At 44.7% G+C, this 14,603-nt stretch overlaps 1 protein-coding gene across 2 annotated transcripts in view; it reads right to left on the bottom strand.

Moving 5' to 3' along the window:
* arhgef18b (rho/rac guanine nucleotide exchange factor (GEF) 18b) overlaps positions 1-14,603 on the bottom strand; it is a 37,697-nt gene that overhangs the window by 18,926 nt on the left and 4,168 nt on the right. The window contains exons 3-11 of one of the 2 annotated variants that reach the window (XM_084920982.1): positions 13,934-14,541; positions 13,392-13,539; positions 12,734-12,860; positions 12,574-12,628; positions 12,011-12,055; positions 11,618-11,692; positions 10,992-11,100; positions 10,585-10,768; positions 973-1,040 (exon numbers count right to left, since the gene is read on the bottom strand). In XM_084920982.1, the coding sequence (XP_084777108.1) occupies positions 973-1,040; positions 10,585-10,768; positions 10,992-11,100; positions 11,618-11,692; positions 12,011-12,055; positions 12,574-12,628; positions 12,734-12,860; positions 13,392-13,539; positions 13,934-14,541 (1,419 nt within the window). The remainder of the gene's footprint in view (positions 1-972; positions 1,041-10,584; positions 10,769-10,991; positions 11,101-11,617; positions 11,693-12,010; positions 12,056-12,573; positions 12,629-12,733; positions 12,861-13,391; positions 13,540-13,933; positions 14,542-14,603) is intronic. The other variant, XM_084920984.1, reaches the window with a different exon arrangement.

The raw sequence follows: 14,603 nt of genomic DNA, 5'->3' as shown, positions 1-14,603 counted from the left end.
TCGAGCCGCAAATGAGCCGGGAAAAGCGCCCCGACAGAAGTGGATTCACGCGTCTCTGAGGGGATGAAGTAGCTTCATGCACCACCTTAAATTTTTTTACGATTCCTATTTTGTTCTCAGTCTTCTGTCTTACTCTTACATTTTTGAATGAGACAAAAAAAAGGAAATAATGTCATAAAATGTACAACACTGGAATTTATAAAGTCTGAGTTATATTTCACTTTAGTTTGTTTAATAAAAATAACAAATGAAAAACAAATGAGATTATTTGTTCCACTTCCTGATATAATTGGACATTACAGCCCTTTAAAATAAGATGTCCAGCACATTGTGTGCTTAAAACCCAGAAACGTGTCCACGCGAGTCACTGCGTGCACGTCACTGTCCCTGCTTTCTGATCAGCGCTCCATCAAATCAATTAACGCTAAAAATCCCCAAAAATAATTTTTAAGAAGTATGACTTGTAGACTAGGACAACCTCAGTCCTCTTGATGCTCCAGTGAGCTCATATTGTGCACATGCATAAGAGACGGTGGTATGTTTGGGAGTCATGGGCGCGGTTGTTGCAAAATGTTTCGACAGCCCTCGTATTGAATGTGGAAATTACATGCAGCATCATCATCATTGACACTTCTGTTTCTGCCCGCTTCACTGTCACAGTGAACACTGAATCCTGCCGTCACGGTCAAACAGCAAATTCTCATGTTTCAGCATCAATCCAAAAGTCATTTTAACATAAACATTCCTCCAAATTTCTCATGCTTGACAAAATAAATCCCGTCTGAAGGTTTCTACGTGTCATCACTGCCAGCGCTGCACAGAAGCACTAATGGTAATCGAACCACAAGAAGAGGACACAGGAAGTGACATGCAACTCCTTCGTGCAACATCACATTAAAGTCCAGGCCTGTAGAGCGCAATCAAACCCAGCGCGGCCTAATCGTGGCTGCTCGCCGTGTTTCGAGTGTTTACCTTATTCTTGCTGCTGGTGCACTCCCCCAGCAGAGACTTGCAGCTCTTGTGAACGTTCACAGCGCAATCTGAAAAACACCAGGGCAGAAACTTACAGTCAGTGTATCATTAGTCTTTGCAGGAGCAGGTTTATACAAGACCACAAAGTTTTGGCAATGATGCATGTTTGAAATGAAAAAGAACAACATTTGAGCAGCTCCTGAAGGCGACGCCATCACAAGTAAAAAGCTGCGATTCAGACAAGGCAAAGAAACAGAAAGCTGAAGGACAGCACTTTCAGCTCATGCAAACAAATCACAATGTTTGTTTTCAGACATGTATTTGTAAAGTAAAACTGGTGGGACTGGTGCAACAGTGGCTGTGGCTTCTGTTTGTTTCCCCATAAAGACACAGAGTCAGAGCGCAGTCGGACCAGCAGCTTCCTTTTTCTCAGTAACAGGTTTATATTTCTGTCTTTATTAAACCCAAAGCTGCTGCTGCATGTTTAGATGACATGACTGTATATACCTCTCTGCTAATTACACAGACAAAAGCTGTTATGGAAAAATAAACTGGGGGCGAGAAAAGTTCTCCTCCATCGCGTACGCGATTACTGAGATCTTGCAACCTGGCAGCGTACAGTACAACACATACTGTAAACGCCGAAGCCTTTTCTGGAGGACAAGGCTAGCCAAACAAATTAGTCATGCTTCAGCATGCAAAGCGTGTTCCCATCCCTTCCAGGTAAAACCACGATAATACCAACAAGACAGACAAGTACATGGTTGCGTACGCAGACTGAAGCCGTAAAACCTTATCTACGCTGTGACTGGTGAAAAACAAATTTCAGCTGACTGCGTCAAGTCAGTGCATCACAAGAGAAAGTGTGACGTCGTACAATAACTCGTTCACTGATGATGTTTATGTCCTAAAGCTTCATTGTCAGCGCTGCCTCCTTTACACCGACGCAGGCAGCGTGGCGAGTGTTTGAAATCAGGCTTTGTAGCTGGCTGACAAAGGTGACGCTGGCGTGAGCCGTACCAGCAACTTCCACTAAATGCTAAAGGTTTCTAGTCCTTACCCCTCCCTTCTGAATGCTGGTACCACACTACAGCTGCTACAATGGAGACAAATGATAAGTCTGTATCTTCTTACCCAGAAAAAGCATGAAGCAGTGAGACAGGTGATCGTTTGTGTGTGAAAACGCTCTGCATGCAGCTTTTTGCCTTTTAGCTTTTTTCTCTACCCCCCCTCTGTGTCTGCTGCTCGCTCGCTCTCACAATAAATGAACAATTGCTGGCTCAGCTGAAGGAAAAGAAAACAGAAACTGGCTTCTGAATAATCTGAACCAGCACCGCTGTGCCTCTCTTTGAGCTGTATTGAGCAGATATATACATAGAATTGTGAATAGCAACTAGAAGCACTTAGATTGTGTTGAATCTAAGCCCATTTTCCCCTTTTAGACTTTGTTTAGCAGCTAAAGGCTGGACAAGAAGGAACTTCAGAAGAAACTAGAAATTTCCAACTTTTCATCCTGATTCAACTAAAAAATGAAAAAGAAAATAAAATGTAATCTTCTTGCTAATCTGGCTGTTCGACAGACGAGCTCAAATTCATTGTTTAATGAAGACAACCGGCCCCACGGGCAAGGCTCATTCCTCTTTCTTCCAGAGCTCTCGTCCACCTGCTCCTTACTCTCACTACAGAGCACTATGTCATCTGCGAACAGTCCACAGAGACTTGACCGATCTGTCAGCCTGTCCATCAACACTGCAAACACAAAGGGGGCTCAGAGCCCACCTCTGACTCCTACCACACAGCTCACCACTGTGTCACCGTCCCTTTATGTGTCCCGCACTTCCTTATGCAGTACGGCAGTTCCTCTCTTGGAAAGGTACTGAGAAGCAGACGGGATTAATAATTAAGTATATCTATGTGGGGTTTAAAAAAAAAAAAAATCAATGTCATTGCAATATTATCAGTCAATAGAAGTAAAAGATTAACCTTAGATAAGCAAGAACAGTAGGTTTTCTGCTTACTGATATCACCGAGCTTATCATTGCAGCTTGTTAACAATAGCACACTGTGCAACAGTCATGCTGAACACACAGGTGGTGAAAGAGAAAAAGATCAAAGCAGAGCTCAGGTGTGAGGACGGTAGGGCTGTTCGATATAACCATATATATCGATAACGATACAAAAACGTCTGTTTCATTTTACGCTATCGTTTGTTTCGTGGTGTCGCAAAATAAACTGTTACAGCAATATTTGTTCATGGTTTTGATGGTCACTGTAGTTATTATTCATTTATTAAAGTTCTCTCTTTCTCTTATATTTAATATCACCACACTACAGACGGACAAGCGCCTGTTTTTATGCGTTGTGGTTAGCAACAGCGACGGTAACACCAACGCGTGTCCGCTTGTTTATGTTCCACATAAACCTTTCACAATAAAGCTCAAGATCCTGTTGAGACTTTTCAAAATAAACTGAATCACGTGAAAGAGCAGATTATTTACGGATGAGGAGTAAAAAAAGCCGCCAGGTGCTAAAAAATCAACCTTAGACTCAAACGTTAGAACAGGCTTTTCCCCGCAGCACGCCGTGTAATAAATACTCAAAGAAAACGGCGCCGTTATAACTTCAACAATGTCTAAAAATGTATCGTTTCATGCATCGGTTAAAACTCCAGCTACATGACGCGCAGCTGGAAACACTTCACGCAAGTCGAGCTGCCCGAGAGTCACAGACTTTACAGAAAATGTTACATTTTTGTGATTCATATCGTTATCGGACGATAGAATTCTTATATCGGGATATGAGATTTTGGCCATATCGCACAGTCCTAGAGGACGGGATCGCGTATCATCAGCTGGACGTCTGATACTGTTGAGAAATGTCAGAAGTTACAGTTACTGATGTCAGTCGCTGATCCACGGGACACTCGGCTCCCTAACAAAACCACGACCACACCCAACATCTGCTGACACCCCATCGCACAACAAGTCTTCTTGTGGTACAGAGTGCACACTTCAGTGAGTCACAGTGAACTAGAAGTGAAAATGATACTTTGCTCTCTGCTGTAACTGATAGAAAATTAGAAGAAAAAAGCTGTGCTGCTACTCCACTTCTAGAGAAAATGTGTTATCTCACATGCCCGGCATTGGATTTGGCAGAGGTCAACAGAAGAACAGAGGTTTCTTCCAGGAAAGCATTATTTCACACATCACATCATGTAAACGCTGTTTTCACACGCGGCCCAGAAACGCTGTCAGGTTGTGAAACTGCAGTTTCCGTCGCAGGTGGTTTTACAACATGCAATAACAAAGGATGCACATTTTAGATCCTAAAGCAGCTGTGAGTTTGCCGATGCTGGCTTTGAATCTATTTAGAAAGAATTTAAGAACGCCTGGCTACCTGATGGTGCGCGGGTGGCTCAGATTCAAGCAGCTGTGCATTTCTGTCAATCTTAAGCTCTCGTTACGATCCTGCTTTACACACACACACACAAATGTCTTTACTTTATTCCTTACTATGTGATAGATGCAGATTGAAGGTGCAGCCTGGTATGTGGAAAATATATATAACTCATAGCAAAGACAAAGTGCAAAAACACAGGAAGCTGTTGTGTTAATTCATGTGAAAGCAATAACCCTGTCACAGCTCTAAGTATAGGCTTTAAACCATAGAGGCTACTAGCACTGCAATTGGTGTCAAGGGCCACAAGAGCTCATTTTAGGTCACATCCACTATTCACTTACAGACTAATGACGACTTAAACAAAAAACACTGACTATAGACGCTTGCTGTGAGTGGATCCAGTGGCTCTGTTATGACCAGAATCCCATACATGGCATTCAAAGTCACTAAGGCAGTCGGTTTGGTTCCCATGACTTAGAGAACCAGAACCCTTTGTATGTGAATGTCGTTCGATTTATGTGAATGAAAAGCATTTTCAAGCATGTCCTCTCTGTCAGATAACTTCCGCCCATGTATGAATTCTCTTAAAAGCTTGTTCAACTAGGCTTGCACGGGGTAGGAGTCTCTCCCGGTTGACCCAGGGCGAGACGGGTTACTCCGAGGACAAATCCCCGGTCCACTGCAGAGCTGACACAAACAGCTATTAAACCATGGATATGGATATCCACAGTAACTAAATGCATGCCTATCAACTAGATAGGAAACCGAGAGAAAACACATGCAGGCACAGAGAGAGCATAGAAGTACTACAATAGAAGTTAAACATATCACCCTTCCACAGAATAACTTGGACAGTGCATTGTCACAATTTGAGAGGAAATTAACTTGACGGTAAAGTTCAATAAGTAGGCTACTTATCGTTTTGAACCATGTGAAAACCATGTGTGACCCCAATCATTCTTTTCAGTTCAAAGAAAAACCTTATTACCGCAAATAGCTGATCGACTAAAGGTAAAGAGGAAAACAGGTCACTTTAAAAAAAAACATTCTAGCACAAAGCTTCCTGTGCAATCATGCATGCAAAAAAAGAAAAAGAAAGAAGTTACTCTTAATCCCCAAAAACACTAGCGACAAAAACATTTGGGACAAAGTCCAAAGAGGCCAGACAACCCAATGACATCATCTAATGAAACGGGAGGGAAGCGGAGCGGTTTACAAAGTGAAGTGAAACATCTCTGCAGTCCTCCACCAAAAGAAGACCACCAATAATCTAATGCACAACATAAATTAGCACAACAACCATGCCTTCATTGTCGTACACTTGACCTTGCTTGGGTTTGAACTATTAGATTAATCTGGTTCACACTGCTGGAAATAATGGTCCAAACCATTCTACTTTTTCTTGGTAATGGTGCTTTTTTCCCCCATTTCCTGATTAATTAGGCCAAAGGTTACCAGTAGAAAAGTAGACAACAATGGTCCACAGGAGGAGAATACTAGTGTGAGAGCCAAACCTTCAATCGTGTAAAATGCAAACATTCAGAGAGCCGGGCATGCTTGAAGGAAAGGCAGTGATGCATAAAGAAGTGTTGTGCTAACAGGCAGACATGGGTGAGACCCAGAGTCAGTGGAGTGGGCTGTTATGCACTGGTAGACCTGCCAAGCACAATTAGCACCATGTGACCCAGTCAGAACAGAAAGGCTGAAGAGTGAGGTGACAGGCTGAATGGTCACCCCTCAGCCTGGGGCATTCCTATCGCCTGATGCCAGCAAAGCTCTGGCAGAGGGGCATCACCTGCCCGGCTGAGGAATGGGAAGCATCTCATTTAATACACTGAAGAATATACATTTAAGGAATAAAAGCTGCCTGGGTCTCAGTCAGCTAAGAGGAGGGAGCAAAGACAAATAAAGGAGGTTGATGGAAACGAGGTGGAGACAGCCTCGGTCAACGCTGCTCTAACATTACTGCTGTAAACGTTTGAAACACGTTACATGAGAGGAAACGCCAGTAAATTAGACTTCAGGCACACCAGGTTATCTTGGAAGCTAACGCTAGCAATCACCTGTTGAGCTTCGTGCAAAGTCTACAACCGGCAGCAGAGCAAAGTCACCGAAAAACCCACGTAAAGTTGACCTAAAGTTCAACAAACAGACGAGTTTCGTGGCGTTGTGGGTTTGTTTACGCCACAAAGACACAAGCTCTCAGCTAACCTTGTGTTTCGAGAAGGAGAGGTTGTTCGCGAGCTAGCACGCTAAGCGCTGCGTGGCTAATAAGTAGCCAGCACTACGCTGAGAATAGCTGGGAGCTAATTTGGGCCAGCTAAGTGTAAATTAAACTCTCGGGAAAGTAAACGTGTCTTGCCCTTATTATCACACCGAGTCAACACTGGAGGGAAAAGAAAAAAGCTCCTAGTTGGCTTTGATTAGCTCTTAGCTGGCTTAGCTAACGACAGGGATGACTGAAAAGTCCACAGAGGGAAACAACGGGAGTTATCCACCTGATCCCGCTTGAGACCATCGCTACAGTAGCCGCTTCTTACCGCCCCAAGAAGACTCGGATTTGCCTGAATCAGCTGCATCCGAAGGGAAATGTAGTCTGTCCCTAAGTTAAACAAAACACACCGGCCAGTGAGATCAGCAACAAGTATCCCACATACTCGGTTTTGTCCAGTTTGTGTCTCCACTGGGAACAATCTCTGGCATACAAACGACGCATTCCACAGGCTGAATCCCCACAGGGCTGAGTTCAAATTAAAGGGACACTCACTTGTTTTCTCACGCCTGTGTCCGCGGAACAACAACACATGAGCATCTAGGGTTTGTGACTTCATTCAGCAGCAGCGATGATTGATGGATGGAGAAATGTAACAGATGCATTATTATTATTATTATTATTGTTTTATCCAGATTGTTTAACACAATCTTGGAGAGTGAAAGAGCCTGAGCATCGGAGGAAAAGTGTACTGGTACTGATTTTCAGGAACAAGGGTGATGTACAGAGCTGAGGCAGCTATAGAGGGATACAGCTGATGAGTCATACCGTGAAGATATGGGAAAGAGTTGTTGAGAGGTGACGATAAGTGAACAGCAGTGTGTCCTCATGCCGAGAAAGAGCACTACAGATATGTTTGCTTTGAGAGTGCTGATGGAGAAGTGTAGAGAAAGTCAAAAAGAACTGCACTGTGGTTTCTGTGGATCTATGAAAGCAAGAGAGGAACTGTGGTACTGCGTGAAGAAGGATGTGAGGGTGGTGCAGGGTGTACAGCAGGTTTACAGGCAGGTTCAAGGTGGGGATAGGATTACACCAGCAATCTGCTAAGACCCTTCCTTCTTCTTTGACACAGTGATGGAGGCTCTGTGGACTATGATATTTACAGGCAACAATGTGATCTGTAGTGAGACCGGGGAGCAGGTGGATGAGAGCCTGCTTCATCCGCGAGTATTAGGGATGATTTGCGGCAGAAGGATAGCAGCAAAATGAAAGAGAAGGTTTACAAGATGACAGTGTATGGTTGAAGATGCTCAGACTTTCACTGGGAGTGACCAGGATGTACAAGGTTAGATGTGGATATGCTGGGCAAAGGATGTTGAAGGGAGGAAGAAAAGGAAGGAGGACAAAAGAGGGGATTCATGGATGTAGTGGTATGTAGAGGGTCGTTGTGATGATGCTAGGGACAGGGTGAGATGGAAGCAGACGATCCACCCTTAAGGGGAGCAGCTGAAAGACGAAGATGTCTTATTGTTTTCTGCTGATGTCAAAAAAGAGGCAGTCCAAAGAGGAAGACACTGAATGTGTGGCACACCGAGCCTCGCTGAAGGATACCAGAGCAGCTCTTTTTAATAAGCAAACAATAAGAAACAACCATATATTACATCCTGACCGCCAGACCGCACGGTGTATAAATATCCTGGACGTATTATGGCCTTTGTCTGCCACAGAATAGAGGGAGAAAGGAAATATTGGGTTATAGTCATGAAATAATGAAGCAATAGCACAGAATGACTAAATGCCCCCCAGTGCTCCCATCCACATGTGCCAGTGAAAGCAAAGAGAAATGGTGATGATATTGAGAACACTTCTGTTTCCTTGTTACTGGAAACTTTATTTGTTGATGTGAAATTCTCAACAGCCAGACCACATGGCTTATGAGAAGACGGCCTCTGGTTTACAATAATGTCAACACATGTGACAAAAGTCCACACTGCCAGCATCAGTCACGGTGATGGAAAGGAAATACCCAGTAGGAGTTTAAAACTGTCACTTCAACAAACCTGTATAAACATAAATGTAACATCAATACTGAGAGTGTGTCTAGAACCATCCATTTTAACTGCATCGCTTTAAACACAGATGTGAGTAAAATAATGTTTTCGCAGGACCACCTACAGTAGGAATGAAAAAGTATGACATGATCAGTCTGTCTGTGGAGGAATCCGAGCGCACCTCAGCTCAGGTAGAGCAGGTCATCCACTAATGGTAAGGTTGGTGGTTCGACCTCTGGCTGCTCCAGTCTGCATGCTAAAGTATCCTTGGATGTTGAACCCGAGTGTGAATGTTGGCTAAAGAGGCTAAAGTGCTTGTATGAATGTGTGTGTGAATGACTGCTGTATAAGAGCTGAGCCATCGAGCGTTTACAGCATTGCTTCAGTTCACTGAGGCTTGTGGGCATTTGTTTATGCTCTTAAGGTCCGCCCACAGCATTCCTGTCACTGCCCCTCCTAGAGTCCTGAATGAGATTTCTTCCTGTTTAAATGGAGTTCTTCCTTCCCACTGTCGCCAAGTGCTTGCTCAAAGGGGTCATCTGTATTATTGTAGGGTCTTCGCCTTCCAGTATAAAGAGCCCTGCGGCTGTTGTTGTGATTTGGTGCTGTATAAGTTAAACTAATTAAATGTAACTGACCTGACTTGACGGTGCCATCGAAACACGTCGATTCTTTTCTTTTTCAGTCATTCTGCTGTAACATTTGCTGCTGTGCTTGGGATCATTGTCCTATTGCGTGACCCAGGTTTGGTCAGACAGACAATCTCACATTTGCCTCTAGAATACTTTTGTGTACTAAGAAGTGCACAGTGGACTCAGTGAGTGCAAGGTGTCCAGTCCCGGGGCTGCAAAACGAGCTGAAAGCATTGCCCCGCTCACCACCGTGCCCAACACATGATGTGAGGTTGTTGTGCTGGTATGCTGTCTTTGATTTTCTCCAAACGTGGCGCTGTGCATTGTGGTTTGGTCAGATGCAGTTTTGAAACCTGTGCTGCCATCGTCTTTATCAAGAGAAGAGACTTTCTATCATTTTACTGACATGAAGCTTAACATTTGACATGCAAACTAGTTTTACTTGAGTAAAGTTCACTTCAACATAGCTTGTCAGACACGTTATGGTCAGATGTGAATAATACAGACTAAAGGTTCTTAACTCTCGTCTACGTCCACGAACACGACTGCCATTATTAAAGAGTTTCACTGGGAAACTTCTTCCATGCACGGTACAAGTAGTTCAGCAGAAGCTGTTGCAGTTATTTATAATCTTCCAAATGTGCAAAGACACATTCGATAACATTATTCTGACTATAGCCTGTACGCTGCCCTTGATTGGCTTAAGAGTAACAGACCAATGGATTCATGAAGCTTTGGTTACCTTGAGACAAAGCGAGGCTCAGCTTTTTCACTTCGAGCTCATTCAACACGTACAAGACAGCAGAAATCTGAAATATGTTGCAAACTAGAAAAACAAATCTAAGGCGAGCTGCAGCTTCACCGAAACATCTGCAAGAATTTGTCCAAACAAGTTCACCGAGGTGTGTGACCTGATGAGGTAAAGTAATGATGAGGCGGAAAAGGGGCAGGCTGTGTCATCTTAACATCTAACATCTTATTTTCAGCAAAATGTCTTCAACAGCCCCAAAGAGGAGCCACAGTCACTGTGACGGGCGGTGAAAAGCTGCTGTCTGATTCACATGTATGTGCTTTGACAAAGATGTCAGTGTGAAGAGGCTGAACGGGTGTTTAGTGAGCACAAGCTCTTCGTGTTGTATGTGCATGTGTGTGTGGTTTGTTTACCTGTGTGCATGAGTGCGCCACTAAGTGGGCGAGTGAGTGTGCATGCAGTATAAATAGATGCGAGCTTGTGCATGAGCGCGGCACCTGTGCACATATGTGTCCGACTGAGAAGAAGCGTGGGTGCGTGTACACCTGTGGCTGTGGTGTTACTCACTCGTGCACTGCAGGCCATGCTTTTTCTGCAGCGCCTTGCTGCACAACGAGCACGTGGCACAACTGGAGAAGGAACCTGGCACCAAATGATGCCCATTGCTGTGAATGCCACACATTTTCTCTTTGGGCTCCCTGTCCTTGTCCTTCACCTTCTCTTTCTGAGGCTCTTTTTCGCGGTTCTTACCCTGCAGAGGAACGAGGAAAGAGGCAGATTGGTTTTTTCATGCACATGTTGTGTTCTTCAGACATAATAAACATGGAATCTCATGGCTGAGGCAGGACATACAATTCGGATAGAGATTGCAATCTGCTTTAAAATGCAATCATTAGGCCAAACGTGCCACGCACTTCAGTGCAAAAGGTACATTTATATTTCGCCATGAAGTCGTAGGGGCTTCACAGGATTACCTTATCTTTATTGAAGGAGCCGGTCATCCTGTTCCTGAGAGAGCTCAGAGTCCTTTTTACTTTTGTGCCTCTTTCCACCTTCTCTATACGATCCTCCTCTTCTTCATTCCTGGTAGATGAGCAAGAGAGTAAAGGATAAACTACAGGCTAATGTAAAGACACCACAGCATCTCTGTGGCGTCTTTTTCTTCTGCTTTCAGCCTTTAAAGGGTGAGATGGAAGCAGATGATCCACTGCTATCCCTGGCTTTAAAAGCATTATGCTCTTTGTTGAGTTTCAATTGACTTTTTTGTGCAGCATCAGGTCATCTCAGGGTGCTTTACTAAGGGAATAAAAACCCATAAAACTTCCCCTGAAGCACACATCAGAAATTCATCCTGGCAAACAGGGGACATTGTTGATTAGTAACAGTTTTTCTGATGGTTTCCATAAAAACAAACCACATTATTGCAGAACCAAGAGCAGCCTGCACTGTATCAGCACTTTGTCTTTCACTGCTTTTAGTTTTGTATCCCGTCACCGACGGCTAATAAAACAGCTCTCAGGACTCGCTGAGATCACAAACATCCCAAATGTGAAACGATCAGCTTCAGTCACAGGGGAACAACGATGAGGGCCGTACTTACTCGTTAGAGAGGAACTCGTACCAAGTGACACTTCCTGAATCTTTGGTGTCTGATCTGCTGTTTCTCTGCTTCTCTCTGTCAATGACAACAATGACAATGAAAGGCTTGATTCAAAAATCTCCCAAATGTGAGAAACGTGTTTGTCATGGCTCGAGTTTTTAAACTGTACAAAAACAAAGAGTGTGGTTTAGACTCGGTGAGTGTTTTCCCAGTGATAACAGCAGTGTCACTGCACAATGTCAACATGCAAAACATGGCAAAAACATGCTTGCACTTACAGTGCAGTGTGTGCACACGCACGCTCTGCAGTCTGGCTCTGCTGGTGCTTTATAGACTGGCACGCCGCTACAACAGCAGTGAAAGCACGCAGACCTCCCTCTCCTGTTTACTTACCCGTGGTACTTCTTTAGCTCCTGCAGAACTTTCTGTACCATCACCCTGAGACAAACAAGACACTGAGACTAAGTGGAGGAGAGGAGAACAATTCTAGGAGCTGGGTGCTGATTTTGAGAAGAATCCTCCCCCGTGTGCTGTGTCCGCACACCGCCCGGGTACATATAAAATAACCCTCCCCCTCACACACACAGACACAAAGGGGCCATCTAAGGAGCTGGGAGAGGGAACTGTGGGAGGAGAAGGTTGCTGACATATGACATGGAGCAGAAATGTCAGCAGAGAGTGGGGAAAGCCCCTCTGCTATGTGGGAGTGAGAGAGCTGCAGCACACCATTTAAAGCTACAGAGCAGGATTTGCACTGCTGCACTAAAGGAGTCAAAAACTGCAATAATACAATTCAACATAGTTTAGAAGACGTGTTTCCTAATGTAATCAAACCACTTCCTTTCCTTCTTTCAAACATCTTTAAACTTGCACTCGACAGAAACAGCTTCTCGAACACGGTGAGAACGAGCAGCTTTTTGCTGCTCAGACTGCAGATGTAAATGACGTGTACTCACATATGCGTCTGTCCTTCAGTAAAATGCAGGTTTTCTTCCGGGTCAAATTCCTCAGCTACAGATGAAAAAGATAAACTGGTCAGTTATGAGGAAAGATGCCTTCGGGTGATAAAACCTGAACTCAAATTTGTTCTGCAGGCGTTAAAGCCGCCGGCCCCACCTCCTGCTGCCCTGGCAGCCTGTTTGGATGTCTGTACAACACGAGAAATGTGTGCAGCACGGGAGCAATCGTCTGTAGCAAGGATCTCTGAGCGGGAGTATAGCTGCCTGCCGGGCTCACCGTGGTCCTGACAGAAGAAGAATAAACGCACGTGTATCCACTCCTCAGCAAGCAGCACACACACACTTACTGTATACGAAAGATTTCTTATGCAGACGGCAATTTACATTCAGTTATTTTGGTCAATGTGGTCAGAAAGTTCTTTGTGGTTCAGTTAATTTGTTGTTTAGTATCAAATATCCGAGCTGTGGTCACCTACAGTTTTCCTATCGTCCATATATCCCAGACCAAAAGTCCTCTGGGACTTCCAGTCTTTTCCAAAAACTATTAGAAGCTCACTGGTTGATGTGTTCATTCATTGCAGTGTCACAGAAATGCACCTGCTTGTTCTGAAAGATGAACAGCATCCTGCAGCTTGAGGAAATCACTGAGCTCGAGTTCAGCGCAGAGCTGCACGTCTGTGACGTCTTCAGAGGGAACTAAATGACATTGTTGCTTTTGGTTTGTTGTGGGATAACTTTAACAAAAAAAGTCTAGTTCCTCGATGCCACTTTTGAGTTATTACCACCACAGTGCCCCTGATTATTGGGCAGCTTACCCTCAGGCTGAAGCCATCAGGACTGCCAGAGTCCTCCTCAGGACACGGCGAGCAGCTGTAGGTGGACTGGAAAAGACTATTCTGTCGCTCCTCGTCATCATCATCTCTCTCTCCGTCACTCTCTATGGCCTTGGTGTCGAGACTGAGTCTGGCAGCACGGCAAGCAAACACAAAGCAAATAGATTTACATATACAAGCATATATATACACACACATGTGGGAGACAGAGTCTATGACTTGTGTATATTTTCTGTTTTGTCAGTATTTTTGTGCACGTTTCATTTTCACAGCTCAAAGAAGCTTCACCATCATTATTTAAAAAGCTGTGAAAGACCAACCACAGGAAACGTTCAGCTCACTTAAATAACACAGGCAGAAAAGTGTTTTTGTTTTTGAGCGTGACAACTGTGCTGAGTAATACTGAAGCAAGATGTTTCTCTATGTAGAAACTTTATTATATGACTTATGAGTCAAATAGATCTGGACTGTAACAGGAGACGCTTCCTCTGAAATGTTTCTGCGTGTCCGGCTCTGCGTCTTACCTCCTCCCCAGGTTGATGGGGGACAGAGGGACACCCCAGCTGTGCCTCCGAGATGTAGACATGGATCTGATTAGAATAGGAAAGCTGTCCAGGTCTGGCTCTCCATCAAAATCCATTGAGCACTGGTCCTTTGCTCCCTCCATCGCCGCTGTCGATGCCGTTTCCATTGATCCCGACAATCCGATCAAATTACTTGGCGAGCTCCGCCCTACTGCAGAGCCTCCACAGAGAGAGTCCTCGCAATCAGGGAACCCACCTGGTAACAACTTAGGACTGAGCTGAGTGACCACAAGGTTGTGAGGAAGTTCCTCTGGAGGCTGTTCGCAGGACGGGAACGGTGCATTTAACTGTGGGGAGTGCGTGTTCAGAAAAGAGTGTGCAGGTCGGTTTAGGGCTGGACTGTTTGTGTTTAGAGGCTCCTGGAGGTCGACGCTCTCCGGGGCTGCGGTCACTGTGGATGCAGTTGTCTGCGAGGTCGGCGTACCTCCCCGCAGATCTTTTAAGTACTCAGAGTCCCTGAGAGAGGGGCTGATGCTCTGCAAGTCCTCCACACTGCTGCTCTCCTCGATGCAGGGGCAGTCATAGTCGCTCACCACCGAACACGCATCCTGAACAGAGCACAAAGGCACCCGAAGACAAGACAAACACAGCAGACGTGAATAGAAGTCCT

Source organism: Perissodus microlepis, chromosome 23 (assembly GCF_051167445.1).
Source record: "Perissodus microlepis isolate ML-2025 ecotype Zambia chromosome 23, ASM5116744v1, whole genome shotgun sequence".
Lineage (NCBI taxonomy): Eukaryota > Metazoa > Chordata > Actinopteri > Cichliformes > Cichlidae > Perissodus > Perissodus microlepis.
The sequence above is the reverse complement of the archived record's forward strand: the minus strand, read 5'-3'. Positions and strand labels throughout refer to the sequence as shown.